At 38.9% G+C, this 25,278-nt stretch overlaps 5 protein-coding genes across 7 annotated transcripts; 2 read left to right on the top strand and 3 right to left on the bottom strand.

Moving 5' to 3' along the window:
* Positions 1-190: 190 nt before the first annotated feature.
* hnrnpa0a (heterogeneous nuclear ribonucleoprotein A0a) lies at positions 191-4,447 on the bottom strand. 2 transcript variants are annotated; one of them, XM_057348809.1, is made up of 4 exons: positions 3,515-4,447; positions 784-898; positions 648-707; positions 191-346 (listed from the first exon to the last, which is right to left on the bottom strand). In XM_057348809.1, the coding sequence occupies exons 1-2, from the start codon at positions 4,332-4,334 to the stop codon at positions 852-854; spliced, it is 867 nt and encodes a 288-aa protein (XP_057204792.1). In that variant the 5' UTR covers positions 4,335-4,447; the 3' UTR covers positions 191-346; positions 648-707; positions 784-851. The 2 variants fall into 2 exon arrangements, with proteins under 2 accessions (XP_057204792.1, XP_057204791.1); XM_057348808.1 differs by having other exon boundaries at positions 784-4,428.
* Positions 4,448-4,547: 100 nt separating this feature from the next.
* Positions 4,548-11,640, top strand: dpf2l (D4, zinc and double PHD fingers family 2, like). 2 transcript variants are annotated; one of them, XM_057348806.1, is made up of 11 exons: positions 4,548-4,690; positions 5,255-5,415; positions 5,504-5,611; positions 5,730-5,926; positions 6,010-6,102; positions 6,219-6,303; positions 8,511-8,642; positions 9,506-9,637; positions 9,726-9,838; positions 10,527-10,608; positions 10,760-11,640. In XM_057348806.1, exons 1-11 carry the CDS (start codon positions 4,548-4,550, stop codon positions 10,840-10,842), a joined length of 1,329 nt encoding a protein of 442 aa, XP_057204789.1. In that variant the 3' UTR covers positions 10,843-11,640. The 2 variants fall into 2 exon arrangements, with proteins under 2 accessions (XP_057204789.1, XP_057204790.1); XM_057348807.1 differs by having other exon boundaries at positions 4,631-4,951.
* Positions 11,641-13,418: 1,778 nt separating this feature from the next.
* Positions 13,419-16,684, bottom strand: chrm1a (cholinergic receptor, muscarinic 1a). The gene is made up of 2 exons (XM_057348805.1): positions 15,283-16,684; positions 13,419-14,897 (listed from the first exon to the last, which is right to left on the bottom strand). The coding sequence occupies exons 1-2, from the start codon at positions 16,006-16,008 to the stop codon at positions 14,202-14,204; spliced, it is 1,422 nt and encodes a 473-aa protein (XP_057204788.1). The 5' UTR covers positions 16,009-16,684; the 3' UTR covers positions 13,419-14,201.
* Positions 16,685-18,677: 1,993 nt separating this feature from the next.
* Positions 18,678-20,820, top strand: bnip1a (BCL2 interacting protein 1a). The gene is made up of 6 exons (XM_057348810.1): positions 18,678-18,785; positions 19,101-19,193; positions 19,284-19,375; positions 19,558-19,662; positions 19,755-19,873; positions 20,009-20,820. The coding sequence occupies exons 1-6, from the start codon at positions 18,702-18,704 to the stop codon at positions 20,203-20,205; spliced, it is 690 nt and encodes a 229-aa protein (XP_057204793.1). The 5' UTR covers positions 18,678-18,701; the 3' UTR covers positions 20,206-20,820.
* Positions 20,821-23,280: 2,460 nt separating this feature from the next.
* Positions 23,281-24,569, bottom strand: nkx2.5 (NK2 homeobox 5). Its single transcript, XM_057350078.1, has 2 exons — positions 24,224-24,569; positions 23,281-23,959 (listed from the first exon to the last, which is right to left on the bottom strand). The coding sequence occupies exons 1-2, from the start codon at positions 24,567-24,569 to the stop codon at positions 23,358-23,360; spliced, it is 948 nt and encodes a 315-aa protein (XP_057206061.1). The 3' UTR covers positions 23,281-23,357.
* Between the last annotated feature and the right edge of the window lie 709 nt (positions 24,570-25,278).

A 25,278-nucleotide genomic window follows, 5' to 3' on the forward strand; every position in this document is an offset into this window, starting at 1 on the left:
TAATGCTGCTCCTCTTATCGGCTACATATAAATGGTTATACATGGTCACTGCGCTTTTCATTTAGTTAATTACGGAATCTTAAAATAAGATTATAAAATAAGAGCAATATTATTTTCATTCATATATTCGTGGCTAACCACATAAGACACTGTTTCTTGATGCATTCAAACAATAGAAGACACCAAACACTTCATTTATTATTGAATTTATTACATCATATTTAAAACATTTTATTCATTTGCACAGGTAAAATGACTCCATTGACTGAATTGCAAGACTCCACGTGCTAATCTCCAGCGAGCTGATCCTCAACCTGGTACCACCAAGGCATCGTTTTTGGACCAGCTGTGTAAAGACAGTGCTGATCAGATCAGAAATTGTATTTAAAGATGCAAAGAACTGTTGTTTTAATGGGCGTCAGTGACAAGACCTACAAAAAGAAATACGAAATGTCTAATGTATACTGAATGTCTATGGCTTACAAAAGGATTGAACCTAAATGTATAATTAAGTCCAAAATTACCACAAAAAAAGTATTAAAAGTAGTTTCCCTTAAAAATTGAAAGGAATTAGTTCTGCGTTACATCAAACTATAAAGTGGGAAACCACTAAAGTAATTGCCATGGTTTAAACTACAAAATCTTACCCAAAGCATCTGGCCTCTCAGAGGTCCCCAGGAATACAGCATTTGCAGTCCATCTCAAATCTGCAAGATATCATAAGTGTTAAAGTATGTAGACATTAGGTGGTTCTACCTGTGTGAAAATAAAAAAAGCACTCACCGGAGATGCTGATGAAGTCCCTGCTTCACTTTTCTGGCCAACTGGATTCTCAGCTGAAGCAGAGGTTCTCAAGCAGCCACACTCAGAAGCAAGATTTTATTCCATTGCATACCCTCTGTGGAAAAAGAAGACCGATGCAATTAGCGTTAAGTCAACAAGTGATGTTTTCCTGAAGCACGCCTAACTACAACCAGTCTATGACACAACTCGATCAGATTTATACTTTTGTGATTGCCTTTAAGAAAGACGGTCTATGTAGGAGCTGTGTCGTTTTTTTTAAAACTAATAGCGTTCCAAAGGGCCAAACCAAATGACGTTACATAGTCTCAATGAATTACACACATCCATTGTCCTTAGCGTGCCAGAAATGTAAAAAGGACAAAACACGAGCAAAACACCGAGATGAGGAGGGGAGGGGGATTGATAAGATGTAAAGTAAATAACTGAAGTCACAAACCTTGTGCTTAATAAATGCTGATCTCCTTTGCATTTGATGCGATTAATATCTGGAACTAATGCATCAAGTAAACAGGAACTATAAGCCCCATTCTCCGGTTTGACCTTAAACTGAAAATTGTCTAAAATATATTGGATTAAGACATAACTACATAGACCACAATCACCACCACTTCACACACATTGGACTAGAGAGCACAGTTTCCACTTCTCCTCTATTTTACATGGTCACCGCCAGTTGACACCAAGAAGATTGTATTTAGGTAATGCTGTAATAAAGTTGCATGCACGCTTTTACACTATCCACTCACAAATACCTCGTTTGCGTCTGTTCCAGGTGGATCCGAAGTATGTTAAAGACACACCTGATGTAATGTCTTGTGTATAAAGTATTTCTACAAACCTGGAAACCTGGTGCGATTATCCTATGGATTTTCTGCTGGGTTTCTACATCTCTGGAGTACCCCTGGAGAATCCAATGACGTAGTAGTGGACACAGCTAAGGTATAGATCCATCTTATTTGATCACTAAAAGTATTGGAACAAAGCTCTAAACATATTTTAAGAATAAAGACAACATATCTTGCATGGTTGGGAAAATTTTAACATCCCCACACGTCTGATGCAAATATAGTCAATATGGAGCACTAAAGCCGATGCCTGGCAGAGGCAAAGGGTCAGCATACGCTATCCTTGCCTCCAGTTTTAGTCTTACCTAGATGGCGATACAGAATCACTAAGCGGGCTTCGTATACGTCCAAACCACCCAATAAAGCTCAACTAGTCAAACCATAATGGCTACGGAATAATCACCTTTATTAATAGAAATACATACAGTTGGTTCTGAAATAAACAATATTCCATAGGTATTATATTGTTGAAGCAGTAATACAATTAGACAAATGCATCCTTAAGGACTTTAACTGTAGAAAAACAACTCAAATCAAGCCTGTCTTTAAGGTTCACTGTAACACCAAATACAATATTTCATAATGAAGTCGGAACTATTTGACAAATGACACTAATTATTGGAGAGTCACATTAGGTTACTACAACGGATGTTAAGTTTATGCGAGACTGAACACCAAAAGGTAAAACTACTCCTTTTATTTGTATTCACCGACACGAATATAAATGTGCCTTTATCCCATCCAGCGCGGTTTTTATGTCTGGTCGACAAACTAGGAGCCTAATTAAATACGAGTTTAAAGCGATACTTCATCAAAAAGAGAAAATTCTGTCATTTACTCACCTTCGAGTTGTTCCAAATCTGTATAAATGTCTTTGTTCTGATGAACACAGAGAAAGATATCTGGAAGAATGCTTATAACCAAACAGATTTTGCCCCCCATTGACTCCCATAGTAGGAAAAATTAAATCTGTCGAACACAAAATCTGTCTGGTTATAAGCATTCTTCCAAATATCTTTCTCTGTGTTCATCAGAACAAAGACATCATACAGATTTGGAACAACTGGAAGGTGAGTAAATGACAGAATTTTCACTTTTGGGTGAAGTATCCCTTTAATGTTCCACGGGTTGGCTGCAGACTCTACCAGCAGCCCCGCTGGACTGTGGTCATTTAATACATCACGTGATCACTACCAACCAATGAAATATCAGACCTCTACGCTGGTTCACCGTGATTGGCTCTAATCAACAGATTTAAATAACGCCGTTGAACAAAGGGAAACAAAAAGACAATAAAATACAATACATATGCTAAAGGAAAAAACACATGCCTACACTAACAAGCAAAAAATGCTAATCTTAACTTAATTGCAAAGCACAAAAACGTGAGAGAAACAGTTTCGTAAGGAGGCAGCAGCATGCCCCGGCCATTTTTGGCCAGTCTGATAACAAGCAGAAATCCACGGCAGTAGTCCTATTTGTGCTGTTGAAAAAAACTCCCTAGAACTTTAGGGAAACGATGGGTGCCTTAAAAAAGAGAATGTGTAGTAACAGCTGTGAGAGGTAAAGTTTGATAGGTAACCCTCTACCTATGATCTGCTAGGCTGGATAAGTTGTGAACTCCTGAATGAATCGATGCGTCATTGTTTCAGTCAATGTCGAGCCACGTTAAGGTGACACGCTCTGGCTACTTTGCTGAATATAACGTGTGGTCAAAATTGTGATGTGGGCTGGGGAAGGAGCTGCTCTTAATATCGCACCTAACACGTAATTTTAATACGAGCCTCCGTAACCCCCCCTGCCGTAACCACCGCCGCCACCACCACCTCGGGAGTAAGGAGCGTTGCTTCTGCCCGAGTAATTACCTTTCATTGGACCATAGCCAGAGGATTGCTGGCCATAGCCGCTGCCAAAGTCATTGTAGCCGTTACCACCGCCGTAGCCCTCCATTTGGTCTCCGTAGCCTCCCCCATATCCACCACCGTATCCGCCTCCATAGCCTCCGCCGTAGCCATCGTTGCCCCCGTAGCCGCCGCTGTAGTTGCCGTATCCGCCGCGCCCACCGTAGCCGTTCTGAGGTCTCCCCATCCCCCGTCCGCCTCCTCTGCCTCCCCGACCGCCGCGACTACCAGCAGCCTGCATCTCTTGCTTGGTCAGGGCTTTCTTCACTTCTACTTTATGTCCATTAATCACGTGAAATTTAAGCACCACAGCTTTGTCGGCGGAATCGTTATCCTCAAAATACACGAAGCCGAAGCCCCGTTTTTTGCCGGTCTCTTTGTCTGTGATCACCTCGGCCTTCTCCACCGCACCGAACTGGGAAAAGCAGTCGCGGAGGTGATCCTCCTCGATGTCGTCTTTAAGACCACCGATGAATATCTTCTTCACCTTAGCGAGGGCTTCGGGTCTGCCAGCATCTTCTCGCGCTACGGCCCTCTTGATCTCGACGTTATTCCCGTCCAGCAAATGGGGACGGGCCCCCATGGCCGCGTCCGCCTCCTCCGGACTCGAGTAGGTCACGAAACCGAAGCAGCGAGAGCGCTTCAGCTGCTGGTTCTGCACCACCACGCAGTCCGTGAGCTTCCCGTACTGCTCGAAATGCTGCCGCAGCCCATCGTCCGTGGTTTGGACGTTGAGTCCCCCGACAAAGAGCTTGCAGAGCTGGTTTTCCATTTGAGCCGTCATGTTCGTAATCTAATCTGCGTTAGGTTGGGAAGATATAAAATGGCGGGGGAATATAAATGGCGGCGGTGCGGATAGATGATGTCATACAGAGTTAACCACGCCCACCGCGAAATGCGCTCTATATTTCTGTTTTTGTAATTCAGCGATTTTACTTTCGTTTGACATTTTGTATTCATAACACAGTTGTACCATTTTTATCTTCAGTGCCCAACTATGTTGTCAAGACCAAATCTTTCGTTTAAAAATACATATGGTACACGCAGTTCAAAAAATGTTCAACGCGCATGCGCAGTAAAGTCAACAACAGCACATTACGGCAAAACAATGGCGACTGCCGTGGAGAATATTGTTCAAGTGTGAGTACATGCACTTCTCCTTATTTAATTGATATCCCCTCATTTCCAAACCATGGGTAAATTGGGGTGACTTTAAAATCGATAATCGGATCTAAGTTTAAAGACGGCATTGTGTTAGACAAATAGCTCTAACGAACACCTCGTTCATTCATTGTTTTCCGTGACATCAAAGCGCGCTACAACGTGACTTCTTTTAAAATTACTTACACCAGTTGGTTGATGCTTAGATTGCGTCCATTGTACACTCCTTTGTACAACTATGTAAGTAGACTTATGTTTATTTTTCTATCGTTTTTATTGTTGTCTTTGTTATTGCACAACACTGGGCACTATTGAACTCCATTGTTTGCATATCAGCACGCTGTGGCGCACTAAATGTAACAGTATCCCGCAAAACAACAAAGTGTGTCTTTTTCTAAAACAATAATCAAGTAAATTATAGTTAGATCTGTTAAAGTATACGATTTCTGCCTGCATGTAGAGAGTATGTACCATACCAATGTTAGGATTGTACATTTAATGCTGTTTTGTCTGTCTTATTCTGTGTTGTTTGTTGGACCACAGGCTTGGAGAACAGTATTATAAAGATGCTTTGGAACAGTGTCACAGTTATAATGCCCGGTTGTGTGCTGAGAGGAGTATCCTCATGCCCTTCCTGGACTCCCAGACTGGAGTGGCTCAAAGCAATTGCTACATCTGGATGGAAAAGAGACATAGAAGTGCAGGTTCAGTATCAGCCCAACTCATTTTGTTGTGTCCCCTGTCTCCAATAACATGCAATCAATAATTTGTTTAATAATTTTGGTTTTGAAGGTACTGCGCCAGGACAGCTGTACACGTATCCTGCACGACGCTGGAGGAAGAAAAGAAGAGCCCATCCTCCAGAGGATCCTGCTTTGGTTTTTCCTCCACTCAAAACTGGTATTTGAATACACTTCAGCTTGGCTCATTACAATCTGTATTGATCTCAATGAGCCATCAAACATATCATGACTGTTAAATACGACCAGATTAAAATGGAAAAATCATTTTCCCTAAGCTGAGATAGAACTGGGGTTGAAGAAAGATGTGTTGGCCCCGTTGGACGGGAGTAGTCTGGAAGCCTTACTGAAAGGAGAACCACTGGATAAAAGAGTAACCACAGAGCTCAGACCACCAGAGGAAGAAACCAGTCAGACTGAGATCACTGGAACCAGTGCAGCCAGCAGCCATACTAGCTCCACACGTGTTAGGAAGGTATATGGTGGAGTTTTTCTATTATTGTGTATTATTTTAACTCTATATAAATGCATGGGCTGATCGTTTTTTGTCAATCTCAGAGAATCCTTGAGCCGGAAGACTACCTGGATGATCTGGATGATGAAGATTTTGAGGAAGAGACTCCTAAAAGACGTGGAAAAGGGAAGTCTAAGGTAACGTGCCAACATCTGCAGTCACGGACAATAGATTCAGCACACTACAAAAATCAAAGATGAAACGTGATTTTGGTCGAGAGAAAAAGTGTGATGAAGATGGTTTAATCTGACAGGGTCGTGGGGTAGGAAATGGAAAGAAGAAGATGGAAGCCGCTGCCGCTGCCCAGGAAGATCGTGATAAACCCTATGCTTGTGATAGTAAGTTGTGATGTGTTTTTCTCTATTCTGTAGCATTTTTCTTTGTGTTACGCTTATAGACGCCTTTACTGTTAGTAAACATTGTGATGCGTTTTTGTGGGCGGAGCTTAGGTGGAGGCAGAAATAGCCCCCTGACCGCATTACTAATGCTAGGTAGCACGTTTTGTTTGCTTGCTTTTTGACAATGACTAGAAAAAAATCCAATAAATTTTAACATGTAAGGTCACTCGCTGTCAGGACCGCGATAGTTTTTGAAAAAGTTCACTTTAACGCCAGGAACCTGGCCGACCTATACACGCTCACTCAATGGATCCAGGGACGAACTAAAGGAAAAGAGATGACAGTTTCCTTTTAGTTTCTGGCCGATAGTTAACTGCTTGTTGTATAACTAACAAAGTTAGCTAGCATATCCTATGCCTTCAAAAGTTGTGAAAAATAACCTTGTTCCCCTGTTGCTGATTTGGGCATACGTGAGATATTTTTAGACACATACCCAAATCATAATTTAAACCAACAAAAGACAGTAGTTTTTTAATCTTAAGTGTTATGAAGTGAAACGCGAGCATTTTTGATGATCGTGTCTGTTCAGTCCGCTCGGAATACTGCAAGCGTGTAACGGAAATCAGGTTCCAAAGCAATTGTGCTGACAGGTACGCCCACCTTACTTGCGTATACATTTGGGCGGTCTTAGTCAAATCATACCACGAACTGACGTAGATTTGTGGGGGTGTGGTTACACGAGGCGTTTCAGGCAGGTCTGGTGAGCATTTGCTTTTAGATAGAATGCATCTTTTGTTCCAACACTTTAATTTTTGCAATTTTACGTGTCTAATACATGCATGGGCAACTTATAACACACCAAAGACACAGAAAAACACGTATTCGCACCATATGACCCGTTTAAAGGGATACTTCACCCAATAATGAAAATTCTGTCATCATTTACTCACCTTCGAGTTGTTCCAAATCTGTATAAATTTCTTTGTTCTGATGAACACGGAGAAAGATATTTGGAAGAATGCTTATAATCAGACAGATTTTGCCCCCCATTGACTGCCATAGTAGGAAAAAATACAATGGTAGTCAAAAGTGCCCCAGAACTGTTTGCTGTCCTACATTCTTCAAAACATTTTTCCTACTATGGGAGCCAATGGGAGGCAAGATCTGTTGTTATGAGCATTCTTCCAAATATCTTTCTCTGTGTTCATCAGAACAAAGACATTTATACAGATTTGGAACAACTGGAAGGTGAGTAAATGATGACAATTTTCATTTTTGGCTGAACTATCCCTTTAAAACCTTTGAATAAAAGGTTTTCCATGCTGGTCTTTTATGAGGTGTATATGTAAATGAGCTCTGTTATGATTGACTGATGCCTGTTCCTCGGTATATTTCACACTGAATATTTATTAGGTATTGATATGCAAACATGTGCAGTCATGTGCTAATGCACTTGTGATTGGGATTTGAATGCCATGACAAGTTTTGAACGGCCCTTTTCTGCATCTTGGTTTCTTAAATGTTTGTGGTCGGCCGGGGAGGGAGCTTTGAGTTGTGAAAGTTATCCGCTTCTTAAGCCTGACATCACGCACCACCGGAAGGCCGGTTTTACCGTTTCCGATACCGTTATCTGATAATGTTATTTACCGTTATCAGATGCCATAGGAAGATAACAAAAAATGCTAATATACACTCATGGCATGATTTAAAACGACCGAAAACCCCCTATCCCATCCTTTATCTCCATAAGGAAATCACAAGTGGCCACACTACAATTTATTTTTTACACTTAATAAAATATTAATGTTGGAGATTCAGTGAGACTGTAGTTTTATAAGCGTTTTACTTAAATGGTTGATATAAGTAAACAGTGCTCATAAACGGCTATCTTTCATTGAAATGAGTGGAGGCTTGGATCCGGAAACGGTATTCCTTACCTATCCCATAACAAGCGGATGGCTTCATAGTACTGCAAACTCGATGCTAGTGTTTACATTCATCCTGAGTGATCATGCACAAGTCCTCGCTTCCAATACTGGAGTACGTTGCAATTGCTGATGTTCGGGCTCTGATTTATAACTACATGTGGGTGAAATGATCCAATTGAACTTTTGAAAGTGAAAGTTTTGAACCTTATTCACACCTGCATTGAGTCCGTTTCTGAGACTCATCATTATATGTCTCCTTGAACACCACTATTTTTATAGTTTGTGGAAAGCGCTACAAGAACAGACCTGGTTTGAGTTACCACTATACTCACTCTCACCTGGCTGATGAGGAAGGGGAGGACCGAGATGAACCTGACATTCACCCACCTACACCACGAGAAGAAACAAAGAGTGAGTTTCAGCCTTATTCACGTATTTAGATCTGAATGACCATCCGAACTGTAAAGACGAATTAAAGGAACCATTCACACAGAAATGAAAATTCTGTCTTTATTTACTCACCCTCGAGTTGTTCCAAATCTGTATAAATGTTTTTTGTTCGATTAACACAGAGGAAGATATTTGGAAGAATGTCAGCAACCAAACAGTTCTTGGACTACCATAGTAGGAAAAATTGCATTTCTTTGTTCTGTTGAACACAAGAGAAGATATTTCGAAGAATGTAGGAAAGAAAACAGTTCTGGGGCACTTTTGACCACCATTGTCATTTTTCCTACTATGGTAGTCAATGGTGGCCAAGAACTGGTTGGTTACAGGCATTCGTCTAAATATCTTTCTGTGTTCATCCGAACAAAGCAGTTTATACTGATTTGGAACTATAAGAGGGCGAGTAAATGATGCCAGAAGTTGTATTTTTAGGGGGGGGGTATTTAAGATATTACGCAGATGTTTTTATTCAGTAAATATTGAATGGCATGAGATATCTTAACCAGACAAATATTAAAGGCGGGGTGTCCAATTTCTCTTAGCCGTTGTTGATGTTCAAATCACCAAATCAAACACACCCCTACCCCCATCTTTCGCTTTCGTCAGCGCTCGTCTCGGCTAATGTCCGTCCTGTGCACTGTGCACCTTACTGCTGATTGGCTACAAGGCTGTTTTGGTACTCGGCCCGACTCAGTTGTCTAAAGAGTAATTCGGAAATCGGTTACCCCGCCTTTAACCACGTGGATTACAACATCGATCTGGATAGTCTGGCATTTCAAATTGCTACATGAAATAAAGCCACATAACAGACCCAATCTTTCTTTCAGCCCCTAAGAAAGGTCCAAATGGCCTGGCATTACCCAATGACTACTGTGACTTCTGCCTGGGCGATTCCAACATGAACCAGAAAACAGGCCAGTCTGAAGAGCTGGTGTCCTGCTCTGACTGTGGACGTTCAGGTATAGAGACATCAGTCATGCAGATATCAAAGCTTCAGTGATCAGACGCAGACAATGTAAACATTTTGTTTATTTGACCATTCCTCAGGGCATCCGTCATGTCTGCAGTTCACCGCCGTGATGATGGCAGCTGTGAAGACTTACCGCTGGCAGTGTATTGAGTGCAAGTGCTGCAATGTTTGTGGTACATCCGAGAATGATGTGAGTTGAGAATCAAGGCCATGTTTACACCTACCGTTATCATACCAGATCATTGTTTACACCTGGAATTTACTGTTCTGGTAATCTGATTTTCACAGGAGGTTTACTCTTTATTTAGTGTATCACTCACGTCAGTGTGTTGCGTTAATACAGTTTCTGACTAACTAGGTTTGTAACATTTATAAATATAGCTGTTGAAAAAATTAAGAGACCATTTAAAATTTTCATTCAGTCAGTATTTCTAGATGTATGGTGGTCATTCCAGTCCAGTGTCTGTTGAATTTCAACAAAATCAAACAGCGATGTGAAAGACTGACAGTATATCAAGACACATGAAAACTGTGATGAAAATCAAGGTCATCCCATAAAAACGTCGTTTTTAACTTTTCCGAAATACATGTACATGTTTTCTTTGCAGTATTTGAGGTCTGAAAAAATACAAAGCATCTTTTCTTTTGACCTGTTTCTCCAGTTTTCATTTTCTGCAAATAGAAACAATATATTTATTTGAAATTTGGGAGGATTATTGTTAGTAGTTCACAGAATGAAACAATGATAATTTTACCTAAACACATACCTATTAATAGTAAATTCAGAAAAACAGGTCTCTTAATTTTTTCCGTGGCTGTATGTGTGTACAGTACAAGTACTGTAGATTATAGGAGCTGACCTGTTTAACCCTCTTCAGGACCAGCTTCTCTTCTGTGATGACTGTGATAGAGGATATCACATGTACTGCCTGAGCCCACCCATGTCTGACCCCCCAGAAGGTAAAAATCAATGATCATGTGAACACAGATTACAGCAACTCTATTACAGCAGTATATTATGTAAAATATGGAGTAAGATTAAATTTTTTCCATATCATCCAAAGCAAGCTATAGGCTGATTATTTACATGTGGCTTTAATCATGTTTACAGGAAGCTGGAGTTGTCACCTGTGTTTGGCTCTTCTGAAGGACAAGGCCTCCATTTATCAGAGTCAGAACAACACAATGGAGTAACTGAGTAACCATGACAACGGTATATCCTGAAGAACACGTAACCCTCACGTACACAAAGAAACACATCTATACCGTTGTGACATTTTACAGTATGGTGGATATGGAAAGGCAGGAAGAGTTGTTGACCCTTACATTGCCACTGTTTTATATTTCACTGTGACTGTTACACATTATTTACACATTATAAACACCGTTTTAAATGGACTGAGCACACACAGGGTGGCGTTTAAAAGCTATTTTATGTACTTCATGCATTATTTGCAACATTTCCACATTCCGTTACGTTTGGGGTAATGGTACAGATGATGTTTTTGCATTGCCAAATATTGTTTTCTATATTGCTTACTCAAAACACATTTGTTTACAAAGTGGAAAGGTATAGCTTGATCCTTTGAGGATGTTATGGATTTAAACATTTACTTGTATAAGAGGTGTTGTAATTATTTCTTGCTAGTTCTTTCAGGAAGTAATTGTGCCAAGGTCCATATTCAAAAACCAGGAGATGGTGCTTTATTTTTATTATTTCATTTTTGCTACTTTTTCTGGATTCACACATTTATATGTTTTAATCACACAAAAACACTCTCATAAGGCGGGTTATCTTTTGTAGTAGAATTTTCTATATGGTATATCCCATATCCATAATTGATGAATAATCATATTGAATTATTGTGAGTATTGTATCGGTTTTTGGTATTTCATGTTGCTTTGTATTTGGTATTGAATGTAAATTACGTATTTTGCTGTCTTTTTTATTTACATTTTTCGTATTGCCCTTTCCATAATAAACACACATGCAACAGATGCTAGTTTAATGTATTTTTACAGCTGCCAGTATAGTAAAATGTTTAGCTGTATCGATATATATATTTATATACAGTGAGGGAAATGATTAGTTGATCCCCTGCTGATTTTGTAAGTTTGCCTGCTTACAAAGAAATGAAGGGTCTATAATTTTTATGGTAGGTTTATTTTAGCTGATAGAGACAGAATATAAAAAATCAGGGGAATTTTTTTTATATAAAGATTATAAATTGATTTGCATTTCAGTCAGTGAAATAAGTATTTGATCCCTGAGCAAAAAATAACTGTACTTGGTGGAGAAATCCTTGTTGGCAAGTACAGAGGTCAGACATTTCTGATAGTTGGTCACCAGGTTTGCACATGTGTCAGGATACATTTAGTCCACTCCTCTGTCAATCTTTAAGGGTTCTTGGCTGTCGCTCAGCAAATTGGAGTTTTCGCCTCCTTCACAGAGGTTCTATAGGACTAGGGTCTAGAGACTGGCTAGGACATTTAATGTGCTTCTCCTTAAGCCACTCTTTGGTTGTCTTGGCAATATGTTTTGGGTCTTTGTCATGTTAAAGGCACATCCATGACCCATCTTCAGTGATCTAGTTAAGGGGAGGAAGTTTTTACGGTACACTGGCCCGTCCCTTTGCCCCTCAATGCGGTGAAGTCATCATGTATACCTGTAGCAGAGAAAAAGCCCTAAAGCGTCATGTTTCCAACACTGTGCTTCTCTGTAGGGATGGTGTTCTTGGGGTCATAGTCAGCATTTCTCTCCCTCCAAACACAGGAGTCAATTTTGGTCTCACATCACTTTCTCCAAACCTTTTCTGAATCATCTTGATGTTCATTGTCAAACTTCAGATGAGCCAGGCGGGCCTTCTTGGGCAGGAGGACCTTGCAGGTGCTTCAGGATTTCAATCTATTGTGGCATAGCGTGTGACCAATGGTTTGCTTGCTAACTGTGGTCCCAACTGTCTTGAAATCATGAACAAGCTTCTTCCGTGTAGTTCTGGGCTGATCTTTACCCTTCTCATGATCATCTTTACTCCATTGGAGAAATCTTGCATGGAGCTCCAGACCAAGGGCAATTGATATAGTTATTTAGTATTTCTTCTATTTCCAAAAAATCACACCAACAGTTGTCTCCTTCTCACCAAGCTTCTGTCTGTAGCTTATTCAAGGTTTGTGCAGGTCTACAATCTTGTCCCTGACATCCTTTGAAACCTATGTGGTCTTGAGCATGGTGGTGGAGAGATTGAAATGGAAGATACAGATTCTGTTGGCAGCATCTTTTATATACATAACAAGCTGATTTAGGAGTACTTTCTTAAAGTGACAGGACTAATCTGTGGATATTGTTAGTAGTTCATAGAATAAAATAAAAGTGATCATCTTTAACACACTGCAAGAAGCAGTGGGTTACAGTGCATTTTATAACAACTAAGGGCATTGTTGCACAATGCGAAGCGAAGTGCCTAAAACCCCCTTAGCTGTTATAAAATGCACTTGTAACCCACTGCTTCGCGGTGCTTATTGCTTTTATAAAACAGTTATTCCATATGCGTAGCAAGGTTTCATAAAATAAAGTGATATTTATTTAGGCTATGTAGTGCAGTCAGCAGTTATAAATCGGGGTATTTTATAACCGCTTTGAACTCTACTCAACCAACCAATGTTTTATAAAGTACATTTTAAAATCAGAAAAATGGTCTCTTAATTTTTTTCTGTGGCTGTATATATCATAGTGTATATGTATAGAGAGAATCAAATTTAAAGTTTTAAGTTAATGAAAAAGATGATCAGTTATGTAAATTATAGGTTATGCTCTATAGTGCAAAAATGTCTTATTTTCAGTACTAATATCTAAAGATTTTTAAATCAAGACACATTTACATGAGAAGCAGGTAAATTACCTTAGCTTTTAAGTTTTGTTTTCTGAAAAAAAAATCAAAAGTGACTATGCGTAAAACAAGAAATATATGGCATAACTTGCTGTACCCCAGATATTTTTAGCATGGTCACTTTAGATTTTTTTAAAACAAGACAAATATACAAAATGTCTTTTTTTGCAGTCTGTGTGCATGCTGTCATTACAAATTAAATTAAAAAAATGCTACATATTATTTTCTTCAGCACAAATATCCAATGTGACCCAAAACTGTTAATAGTAATACACAACAATAAATGAAATGCAGTTTGAAATAGTTTTAGACTATATATACATCATGTCATAATGCTGTCACTGCTATCACTATACAAGACTCATACATTTGAGAACTTATTATTGACATTTGCATCACAGTAAAATACTTGATCAAATGCTACATTTGTATTTCTCAGCTGTGCCGAGAAATCTCAAGAGACCCGAAGACTGCTACCTTCCCTGTGAAAACTCTGATTTCACAATGCATAGACAAGCTGAACATAGGATACACTTGATGCATCTCTTGGATCTTGGAGAATCCACAAGCACTTGAATAAAATGAGTGATTCTCCTGAACTCACGACAGGTCAATCCTCGCTGAACTGCCCATTGAATGCTTTGAGAATCCAGCTGTTTGAATAAATCAGCCATTTCCTGTTGGGGTCCATCTGATTCCCTTCCTCTGCTCCTTCCACCTACAAAGCAGCAGAGCCTTGAACGTGACCCGAAAGTGTCTGTTGCAGAGCGCGTAGCAGACGGGGTTGACCGTGCTGTTGACATAACACAGCCAGTAACCCAGCTGCCACAGACCCTCGGGAACACAGTCATCACAAAAAGTCGAAACCAGAACCATGATGTTATAAGGTGTCCATGTTACAATGAAAGCCAGAAGGATGGCACTGAGGGTCCGGGCGGCTTTCTTCTCCCTGATCAGAGACGAGGTTCGAGTTTTCAGACAGCGTGGACCTGTGGTCAGGGGAGGAGAACGGGGTTGTGTGGACGTACCATTACTTGTGGTTACAGGCCTGATAGGCAAATTAAGTGAATGCTGGCTGTCTGATTGACAGTCCGTATCTTGTACAGTAAGGACTGAAGTCTCATCCATGCGAACGAGTGGAATGTATTTGTTGTCATCTTCATCTGGTATTTGAGAAATGTGTATCTGTGGATGGTTGTGTGTTGTGTCTGAGTTGGCCATCTTGACCCTCTCTCTTTTCTTCCACCATGCTGCGGTTCGGTGGGTGATGGTGGGACAGATGGTTCTTGTTTTCTTGCTGTGCTGGCTCTCGTCTGTCTGCTGTCTGACATCTTCAACGCTGCTGGAATCAGTACAAGATCTCTGGAAGAAATAAACCATAAAAAGAATCTGATGTAAATATAGCTTGTTTGTAAGACTGGATAAATTGTGTGCCAAAGTATTGCTTTCAACATTCCTTTAATATGTCATTGGTCGGGCAAACTGATGGTCCTGCATTAAAACTCAATGGGTCACTATTGACTACCATAGTAGTTCTTTTCCTACTGTGGTAGTCAATAGTGACCCAGTTTGGTTTTGTCCAAATACCCAGCAATGGGTTGAAAAGAAGTGTATAGTGTATACACATGGGTGTATACAATTTTCAATCCAATAACAAGATATATTACCCAACATGCTGTTGCAATATAAACAAAAATCAAAACAGATCTGAAAATTGAGCTGGCTTAACCATTTCATAGGGGCCCACCTGAGATGTGTTTCCAGCGTCTCTCCCCTGTGATGCTATCAACCCGGCCAGCTGTTGGGAGCGTTTCTCTGTCTCACGGTACACCCGCCAGTACAACGCAACCATGACGCTCACTGGCAGGTAAAAGGCAGCGATGGCTGTTCCGAAAGTGATCACGGGCTGAGATAAGAACTGCACCGAGCACTCATCTTCCGGAACAGTCCTTTCACCCACGATATACTGCCAGAACAGAATGGCTGGTGCCCAAAGCACAAATGAGACGCCCCATGCCAGGGCGATCAGCACTGCGGCTCTTCTGGGCGTTCTAGTAGCCCGGTACGTCAGAGGTCTCGTAACAGAGAGGTAGCGGTCAACGCTGATGGCCAGCAGGTTCATAACGGACGCGTTGCTTGCCACGTAATCCACCGCCAACCAGATGTCGCAGGCCAGGTTTCCTAAAGTCCATCGGCCAATGAGGATGTAGGTAGTGTAGAGGTTCATGGAAACGGCGCCCAAAATGACATCGGCCACAGCCAAGCTTAAGAGGAAGTAGTTACTTACTGTCCTCAGGAGTGGGTTGACCCGGAATGAGATCATGACCAGGATGTTGCCAATGATGGTGATGAGAGACAGTGGGACTGTTACAAGTGTAATCATGGCCATTCTCCATGTGACCGGACCAGTATCAGGAACATCTGTCGCATTAGTCAAACTGGAGAGATTCAGAGTGAATGTTGAGATGTTCATCGTGGAATGAAGCTGGAGGGGAAAACAGTGAGATTATATTTGTCCAGGAAAATCCAAACCCATATCTTGCATTGACGTCATAGTAGTGAAGAATCCTGATGTTTGCTCCATTTCTGTAGACAAAGACATTCATTCAGAATACTGACATTGGAGGAAAGGAGAGTAGTATCTGTGTCCGAATTATGTTTAAATCATAGACACACTTTTTAAAGAATGTGTTCAAAGAGAACCTACATGAAAAGGACAAGGTGAAATTTAATGTCATTAATGTTCTACTTATTCAAAGCCCTTATCTGACTTATCAGCGTTTACTTTATGATTGAATATGTTCAATGACGTGTTTTAAAAATTTTGTGTATGTGTTGCTTTCGGTGGAAGTACATTTTGTGGAAGAAAATACCATTTGCAAGGCATAAAGTGTATACATCTTGATCATTTAAAAAGTTTAATTGTTCGTGCAACACAAAATACACATCGGTCATGACCATGGGTAAGAAAAGTAAACTCTGAATAGTGCTAAAAACTTTATTCGCTAAAAACATAAGGGAGTATCTGTTTATGTTAACTTGTTTTATTAATGAACTGAATTGCATGCTAGCCATCTGAAAAGTAAATATCATAATCCTGAAATCAACTTTTCATGTGTATTTATTTTACTTGGCTATAGCAACTGAATGCATGACATTGTACACAGGTAAGAATAGCAAACACTGTGCTGTGGATAAAAGCATCTGTTATAACTGTGTAAATTCTTTGCTATATAACCATAAATGTTGTAAAAAAATGTAAGCACCAATACTAAAGTCTGTTTTTGAGAGGTGAAGTTAGAAATCATATTTGTCCTGGGCCTCGTGAATTCTCATCATGAATACCAATAAGTCATACTTTAAGTACTAAACAAACAGCACTTCCCACGGATGCAGATCCTTTTACTGATGCTGTAGCTAATCCCTTCAGACAGGCTCCTCATTATGGAAAATCATTACTAAAGTGGAAACCTTACTCCACCCTCTGCCATAAAGTATAGAAATGAACAAAACATGTAGTCAAGAAGTGTTGTCTACCATCACTGTTTGACATCAAATACAATTACTATTTGCCAGAACTTTAATGACAACTTCCAGAACATCACAAATTGATTCCAAAATCAAATGTGGATAAAGAACAAGAGACGAGAGACCTCATATTACAAGCATTAAGTTGATACTTTAGAGAATCACTATAGGATAAATCTGATACATTTTGAACTTTCCAAATCCATTTCAAATTTAGTCCAAAATTAGTTAAAAAGGTGAACATGCTGTTAACTGACCGATCAGTTCTGACTTCTATCTCTTTTCTACGCTTTCTATATATATATATATATATATTAAGCTTTGTATACTCTGGTGGGCTATATGAGGCCAGTTCTGTTGCTCGTATGCTTTTTGTTGTCCTTTTGTGGTTCCAATTGCACCCATTGTTTACTTCATTTGTAAGTCGCTTTGGATAAAAGCATCTGCTAAATGTAAATGTAAAGTCTCAATTAACGAGAATGACTGTAGATTCATCTAACCTGTCGTGAATATAGCATAGAATTAACATTACCCTACACTTCGTCACCTTGGTAACAAGTTAAAATTGTCTTTGTGTCCTTCGACGAGTCAAGGCAATATTAAAAGAGCATTGTCAGCGATTCAAAATAAATAATAAATATTTTTTGTCCAGAAATGAGAGATTAACTGTACAAAAAGAACGACAATAAGCCATAAATATACTATTTTAAAACGTCGAACGGTATTTCAATTGCTTAGAACAATCACCTGCAGAAACAGATCTCCATGAATAACTTCATTTACACACGCTATTGCTTTCCAGTTATTAAATGTAATGCTTTTTTTTGCAATTCTGTAATGCATTGTTCAATAAAGCGCTTACCTACCGCGCAGAGATGTTGAATCATTTCATACTGTACTGTTGCTCTCCAAGTGTCTCCTGCGCACTGCGCGCCTCACCTGTAGCGCAGGATATATTCAATACACACTCCTCTGAAGCTGAACAACTGCTGCCACTCCTCACGTTCAAAACAAGTAGGCTACATCTCTTAATTCAAACACAGGACGTTTCACACTACACCTTTATAGTCATTGTTCTCGTCCATTTTCATGTCATATAACAAGCAAGCGTTTCAAAAGTGAAATGCGTTTTAAAATAAAACTTGGACATGTGCCCCTTATACTCCGGTCTGTTAACACCCATCGGGCCAGAGAATTTAAAATTAAGAAACCACTATCCCACGTGCAGGTTTAATAATTTATAGCTTTGAAAAAGTTTGAGCCTGATCAACAGTAGAGGGCGCAAAACAACAAGACAAGTACACACTTTTTGTCTAAACCATTTTGTTGCTTTTTGTGAATTTTTACGTACTTCTTACTTTTTAAGCGTGTAGATACACAATTCATTTTCTAGCCATTCACGCGGCATAATGTATTATTTTTTGATAACCAACTTTATATATTATTTTTTGATTATATTATGTTATTTATATATTATTTTATAGTGGCACAGTATTGAATACAAATAAATAAATAGCACTCATTGATAGTGTTGAGAAATGCTGACGCTTGTGCATAATTTTATATGTTGTGGACTTTTATTGTGAAATTCTGACTAGCTTTGGGGTCGGAAGTTATCAGCGTACTGTGAATGCAGCGATGGCAGCTTCTGCAGATGTCCACGTACGAGTATGTGAACAAGAAATCATCAAATATGATTTAGAAATAAAAGCTTTAATTCAGGTATGAATAAAAACGTCAAGCTGTTCGGATTTTTCAAGCTAAAATAGTATACCATTTGTCATGTTATTGTTTATTTTAGAAAGTCACTTTATAAAATAAGAGTTTAGGCTGGTGACATGAATGAATTACAGGTAGCATCTTCGCCCACACAAAGCTAATAAATAAATTACATTTCTGTATTCATTTACTGCTTTAATGCACTAGTGTTAAGTCATGCAAACTTGTATTTTTTTACTGTTTTATTTTTTCCGTCGCCGGTTTTCCCTCCTGTATCCAGAATGATACTGATACATATTTATGTGTTTAATTTTGCAGGATGTCAGTGAATGTACAGGACCACAAAGCAAACTGACAGATTTACATTGTAAAGTGAAAGAGAAATTCAGCAACCTTAGACAACGGATTCAGGTAAGATACAGATTTATTGAAGAGTGATTTTATTACACACTGAATTCTTTAGGCAATTTGATATCGACAAGTGACACTTTTTAAAAACAGGATTTGGAACAAATGGGAAAAGAACAAGACAAAGAATCTGACAAGCTGGACCTTCTCAATAAAGTTGAAGGACATCGGAAGCAAATGCTTAGGTAATTCTGCTAAGTTACACAATCTATCTAGTGTACTTCTGTTTATTATTTAAGTACTTAACCTGAGTTCATTAACACACCATTTTGTGGTGTAATACATTTGTAAATGCAATGCTTATCACTGTTTAAATAGCATGAAAGAGCATGCATTGCGTCTCAAATGAGCAATGTTCCTTTTGCAGTAATCAGACGGCTTGGAGAAAGGCAAATCTTGCCTCTAAACTGTCCATTGATCAGTTGGAGAAAGAAGATTTGTTAAATTCAAAGAACATGTCTGTAAGGCATAGGTAAGTATTAATAAGCTTACAGCAGACCATTTTAAATACTGTCTTTTAGGTTGGTTATTCTAATGGGCTAAAATCTCTGTCCACATAATCAGAAAAATGACAAAAGAGAGTCTGGCTCAGACCTCCAGTGACATCACAGAGAGTTTGATGAACATCAGTCGGATGATGTCACAGCAGGTTCAGCAGAGCGAGGAGGCCATGAGCACACTAGGTGAGTTAAGATCTAAAGACTGGATGCAGAGGGACTGAGAATAAAACATTTACAGGTGAATTATATTTTGAATAAAAGAAACTGTGGTCTTTGTGTAGTTGTCTGAATGTTAACACTTGGTTTGTTTTCCTGTAGCAACTTCATCAAGAACAGTGCTGGAAACCCACGAAGAGTTTAAGGCTATGTCAGGAACCATACAGCTGGGCCGAAAACTCATCATTAAGTACAATCGGCGGGAACTTACAGATAAGCTGCTTATTTTCCTGGCTCTCGCTCTCTTCTTGGCTACAGTGTTATACATTCTGAAGAAAAGACTGTTCCCTTTCTTTTGAGTGTGATGACTGCTAAATATCCACATTGTTTCAAAAAGGAGTGAAATACACCTTGAAGGGAAAGTTCACCCAATAATGACATTTCCGTCAACATTCTTCAAAATTCTCATCTTGTGTCATATTTTCAAGTGAACTATTTCTTAAAAGCTTTTTTCATTTTTTCTAAAACTGCACGTGTCAGCACAGACTGAGATGCTATGAAGTCACCACAAAAAAGAAAATCTAGTGTTAAATCTGTAACTACATTATGGTTGCATTTCATTCTCTTAACATATTTTATTTATGAACATTGTTGTATTTATCAAATGGTTATAAGTAAGACTTAATCTAAGCTGTACAATTATATCAAAGGCACTATAAAAGCAGCTAAACGCGTTATGTATAATGAAATTGTTGGTAACAGCATGTTTTAACTGTTTAAAGACCAAATTACCAGTGTTTGGTTACACGAAACTGGTTGTTCTACATCAAAATATTACTGGTAGACTTGTATTTGTTAAATGTCAAATAATGTTATGCATTTTTGGTGGAATCGATTACATTATTGCAAATTTTGTCTAATGAAAAAACTGTAATTCATTATTTTTTTATTAAAAAAAGCACATGATATAGGTGTTCTGCTAAAGACAAGGCTTAATTCATGTCTAAGAATTTAACCCTTGATGTAGTAGCCCTCCAGTTTTTCCATGTGAATGCCTCTAACTGGATGCTGTCACATGAACACCTACGGTATGACAGGCAAATTAGGTGAGTTAAACTCACATCCTGGGCAGCGATGAAGCAGCAGCTGTTATGCTGGGCAGGAGAGAACTGGTGTATCACAGGGGGAAAAGCTCAGAAAAGCTATGGCCATAATCAGAGCTCTGCTGATAAAGAGGCATGCAACCCTGTCTTTCCTCCGATAAGACCCGGAAAAGCTGATTATTCCATCCCTGGTCTCTTTCTCGCTCTCTCTCTCTACCTTTCTCTCTCGGTCATTCTCCTGCTATTGTGGCTGGAGGACAAGGTCTGTTATTTTTAGAGATGTGTGTCTGTGTTATCTGACTTGTTCTTTTCAACGCCTCTGAAGAGTGGGCCACTATTGCAACTGTGTGACCTTTCTCTCTACCTCTCAGTGGCCTCATATTTGACTTGAAATTATAGTTATATAGGAAGTAACCTGTGCGGTATTGCAATGCGTGCATGCAGATGCTGCTCAGCCTTTGTTGTGATAGGGAGAGGGAATTGTGTTTACTGATATGTGTGGAGAGGCCAGAGAGATGCACAAGGACAATCTATTACTCATTTGAAGTGGCAGCAAATCTGGATCTCCTTCCCTCCTTCATACAAGTCTTTACATGCACAACCGATCACTCTTACCTCTCTATGTCAAGCAAATTGTGCCATTCTACACACTATAGCACGGCACTTTTGTGTTGTCAATCAGGGCTGATACAGCATCTTAAAAAACATACGAAAATCATGTGTGGATATCTATTCTACACTTCACGAAAAAATATTGTGTAGTCATTGCTTTATTTTTAACGTCGGTGTATCTTCAGCTTGTGGCGCACGTAACTGGACCATCAGTCATCGCAAAGACGACAAACTTCTCACCCAAACCACACTAGAGGTCAAAGAGTTTTATTTTGAAGACCCATCAAATCAATCCAACCTTGATGAGTTACAAGAAAGCATTTACCATTTGGCATTGATTCAGTTTTATTTCAAGTCCTAAATGTTACGCGTTAATTTGAATATTAAAATGATTAAATATACAAATATATTTTATAGCTTTTTAAACGTTACTGAAGTATTAAATATACTCATATTCAACTTTAAAAAGCGACGATGATTTTTTGTGGCGTGTGAAACCTAATGTGCTTGTCGTAACATAAATCGTTGTATTTATTTGGCTGTTCGACTTTTTACGAATTTTACAAATAGCCTAGCCTAAATACGAATTACTGAATATATAGCCTAATTATTCTTTTATTCTTTATTATTCTCCTTTATTATTTGCTACTACTACTACTGCACTGCAAAAACTGATGTGTTAAAAAACAACACACATCACTGTGTTAATAGTATAATGACACATGCTGTGTAGTTTTCTACACACATAGTGTGCATTTTATTAAAAAAAAATACCCCTGGAAAGATTAACACAGTAAATGTGTTATCTCCTGAAGGGAGGGCGTAATTTTAAAACTAAAAATATTTTACATGGTAACACATTAATTGCTTAAAAACACGCATTTGTGTGTTAAATTATCTGACACAATTTGTGTGTTAAAATGGCTTGCACACATATTGTGTTAAATTTGACACAACATGTGTTGTCCCTGAACACACTCCCTACATGTGTTAAAATTTGACACAACATGTGTCATTTTTAACACATCACTTTTTGCAGTGTACTACTAATAAAAATAATAATAGTCATAATAATAATGAGAAAAATAAAATAATAAAAATGGTTTATTATATAATAATAATAATAATAATAATAATAGTTTTATTGTTTTAAGTTAAAATGTTACTGATACTTTGCTATATAGCCTACAAACGAAATGATAAATGCATACATTCTTGCAGTTTTTATTATAAAAAAATACAAATCAAACCCTCACAGACCAATGAATAATAACACATTTTTTACGTATTATTTATGCGATCTACATGCTTCTGGTAATTTACACAATGAAAAGAAATGCATTAATATGGAGTATTATCATACTTTTTGTACCGTGCTATTTTTTGTTATAGTATGATAAAGTTTCAGTCTGTATGTGTTACACACAAAAATAACTCTGATCTTCAATTAAAACGAAGAAAGAAAGAAAGTTACAAATTTTGTAATTTCCCCCTATTTGAAGGTTGAAAGGGGCGCATAATACATCGAGTGAAAAATCATAAATAGGCTCCTGCATGTTCTGTGGTTGATTTTTAATTTTTCATAATTTAACTCAAGTGCAATCAAGTTATTTATACAGCGTTTAATGGGAGATATCAAAGCGTGAAAACGAACGTATAACGTGTATCTGATCATCTATTTAAAAGCAAGCTTAAACAAACAAAAATCATCCCACTGGATCTGCTTTTCAGTAAACTATCATTAATAATCACAATGATATACTGAAATAACACATGCAGTTCGTCTATCGTCCATTTCACCAAGCCCGGATGCCATGTAACGATGATACCCCGCTGCTGGACTGAAATGATGCCTGGACGTTATTTAGATCCCCAACTCCAAAGTTCACGTAATTACTGTTTGACTGTGAGGACGGGATGGTCGGCATACTCGATGGGTAGTTGCATGAGTAGTTCGTGTTGCCTGGACTCGGGAAATTACTAAACGCCGGGTACGTGTTATAGGTGAAATGATTGATTCCCACATTGTACGAGGTGTTGTAAGTGGACGTGTCTCCCAAGCAGGGCTTCCCGTCTCGAACCAAAACAGGCACGGAGATGCGTCTTGGAGGGGCGATGCCCACCATCTCCAGGGTCTGATCCTGGCGCTGTCTTTTACACTTATAGCGTCTGTTCTGAAACCAGATTTTCACCTGCGTGGAGGTGAGTTTGAGCACATTGGCCAGATGATCTCTCTCAGGAGCAGAGAGATATTTCTGCTGCTTGAAGCGTCGCTCGAGCTCGTACACCTGCGCTTGAGAGAAGAGGACGCGAGGCTTCCTTCGTTTCCTCTGTTTGGGACGATCGGGATCCTCCAGTTTAAGATCCTCGCTCGGCTCTTCTTGAGAGCAGCTGATGTCTGAGAAAAAAATCACATTTATTAGACCAGAGGGAAGATATGACAAATGCAAACCAACTGAGAACGCATGAAAGGCGTTACGTTGTTTGTAGGCCTTTAGAGTTATACAAGACGAAATTAAAATGACAAAACATAAAATACCAAGACACTCACTGACCTGTAATTTATAACAATACTTATTATTTTATACATTCAAATACGGTTTAATTCGGTGGTATAGGCTATTTCAATTTAATAAAAAAATCTAGTTAATAAGAAACTCACCCTTTTTCTCTTTTTCCTCAAATGTGTCATCCGTCTTTGCGTCTTTAACATAGTCCATTTCTAAGTAATTCTTCCCATAAAAGGCAGCGGTGTTAAAGTTCAGAGAGCCGTTTTTGTTGGCTTTGTCCTCCTGAAGGTCTTCGCTAAAAAGAGAGGCACCGGATGGCATTTCCATGAACTGCTCTTGTTTAAAAGTTGACAGCATGCAGGATGATGTAGGAATAAGGCTACTGTCCAGCCGCTGAGACATGTCCAAAGAGACCATGTCCTCCTGATTCTGCTCCAGGTTTAGTATGTCCCGCACTGAGAAAGGAGTGGAAGTCATCTGGCTGGAAAACATTGCCATGGAATAATGAGAGTCCTCTTCAGCTTGTCCCCCACGAGCAATCCAGTTGGCATTTATCAGGATGTCTAGCCGCTTAATGAATAGGGATAATCTGTTGTGTTTGGAGGTATATACGCACTTTCATCTTTCCAATAGACCCCTCTTAACACACTTTTGAGGTCTAAGGTAGGTCGCAGTGACGGCATGCTGTAGGGAGGCGGAAGGGCGGGGTCAACACCGAGTAAACCGTTTCTCAGCGTTTCATTGGCCAGTTATATTTTAGTGACGCATTATATTATAATTTATTGTTAGATAGTCTATCCATACAAGTCCATGCATTAAAAACATCCTCCAATTATAGAAACTTTTAATAAAATAATTATAGAAAAAATCAGATTGTGTCTAAAGTTCTTGGACTATAGTCCAAATCCAAACGAAGTCACAATTTAGGCCTACGTTTGTGTTGTGCGTAATTGTTCGTCCATGCATTAAAACATCGTCCAATTATAGAAACTTTTAATAAAATAAATATAGAAAAAAATCAGATTGTGTTTAAAGTTCTTAGGCATAGTCCAAATCCAAACGAAGTCACATTTTTAGGCCTAAATTTGTGTTGTGCGTCATTGTTCGTGCGTGCATTAAAAACATCCTCCAATTATAGAAACTTTTAATAAAATAATTATAGAAAAAAATCAGATTGTGTTTTAAGTTCTTCGAATGTAATAGTAGG

This window comes from Triplophysa rosa, linkage group LG13, assembly GCF_024868665.1.
Source record: "Triplophysa rosa linkage group LG13, Trosa_1v2, whole genome shotgun sequence".
NCBI lineage: Eukaryota > Metazoa > Chordata > Actinopteri > Cypriniformes > Nemacheilidae > Triplophysa > Triplophysa rosa.

Excerpts from the sequence above, each read along its gene's own strand:
- hnrnpa0a (XM_057348808.1), bottom strand. The coding sequence starts at position 4,334 with ATGACGGCTCAAATGGAAAACCAGCTCTGCAAGCTCTTTGTCGGGGGA.
- dpf2l (XM_057348806.1), top strand. The coding sequence starts at position 4,548 with ATGTTGTCAAGACCAAATCTTTCGTTTAAAAATACATATGGTACACGC. Across the intron at positions 5,612-5,729 it reads TTTTCCTCCACTCAAAACTG|CTGAGATAGAACTGGGGTTG; the intron begins GTATTTGAATAC and ends ATTTTCCCTAAG. Across the intron at positions 9,638-9,725 it reads CTCTGACTGTGGACGTTCAG|GGCATCCGTCATGTCTGCAG; the intron begins GTATAGAGACAT and ends ACCATTCCTCAG.
- nkx2.5 (XM_057350078.1), bottom strand. The coding sequence starts at position 24,569 with ATGGCAATGTTTTCCAGCCAGATGACTTCCACTCCTTTCTCAGTGCGG. Across the intron at positions 23,960-24,223 it reads TGAGGAAAAAGAGAAAAAGG|ACATCAGCTGCTCTCAAGAA; the intron begins GTGAGTTTCTTA and ends TTTTTTTCTCAG.
- chrm1a (XM_057348805.1), bottom strand. The coding sequence starts at position 16,008 with ATGAACATCTCAACATTCACTCTGAATCTCTCCAGTTTGACTAATGCG. Across the intron at positions 14,898-15,282 it reads ACGCTGGAAACACATCTCAG|AGATCTTGTACTGATTCCAG; the intron begins GTGGGCCCCTAT and ends TATTTCTTCCAG.
- bnip1a (XM_057348810.1), top strand. The coding sequence starts at position 18,702 with ATGGCAGCTTCTGCAGATGTCCACGTACGAGTATGTGAACAAGAAATC. Across the intron at positions 19,194-19,283 it reads ACCTTAGACAACGGATTCAG|GATTTGGAACAAATGGGAAA; the intron begins GTAAGATACAGA and ends TTTTAAAAACAG. Across the intron at positions 19,376-19,557 it reads CATCGGAAGCAAATGCTTAG|TAATCAGACGGCTTGGAGAA; the intron begins GTAATTCTGCTA and ends TTCCTTTTGCAG.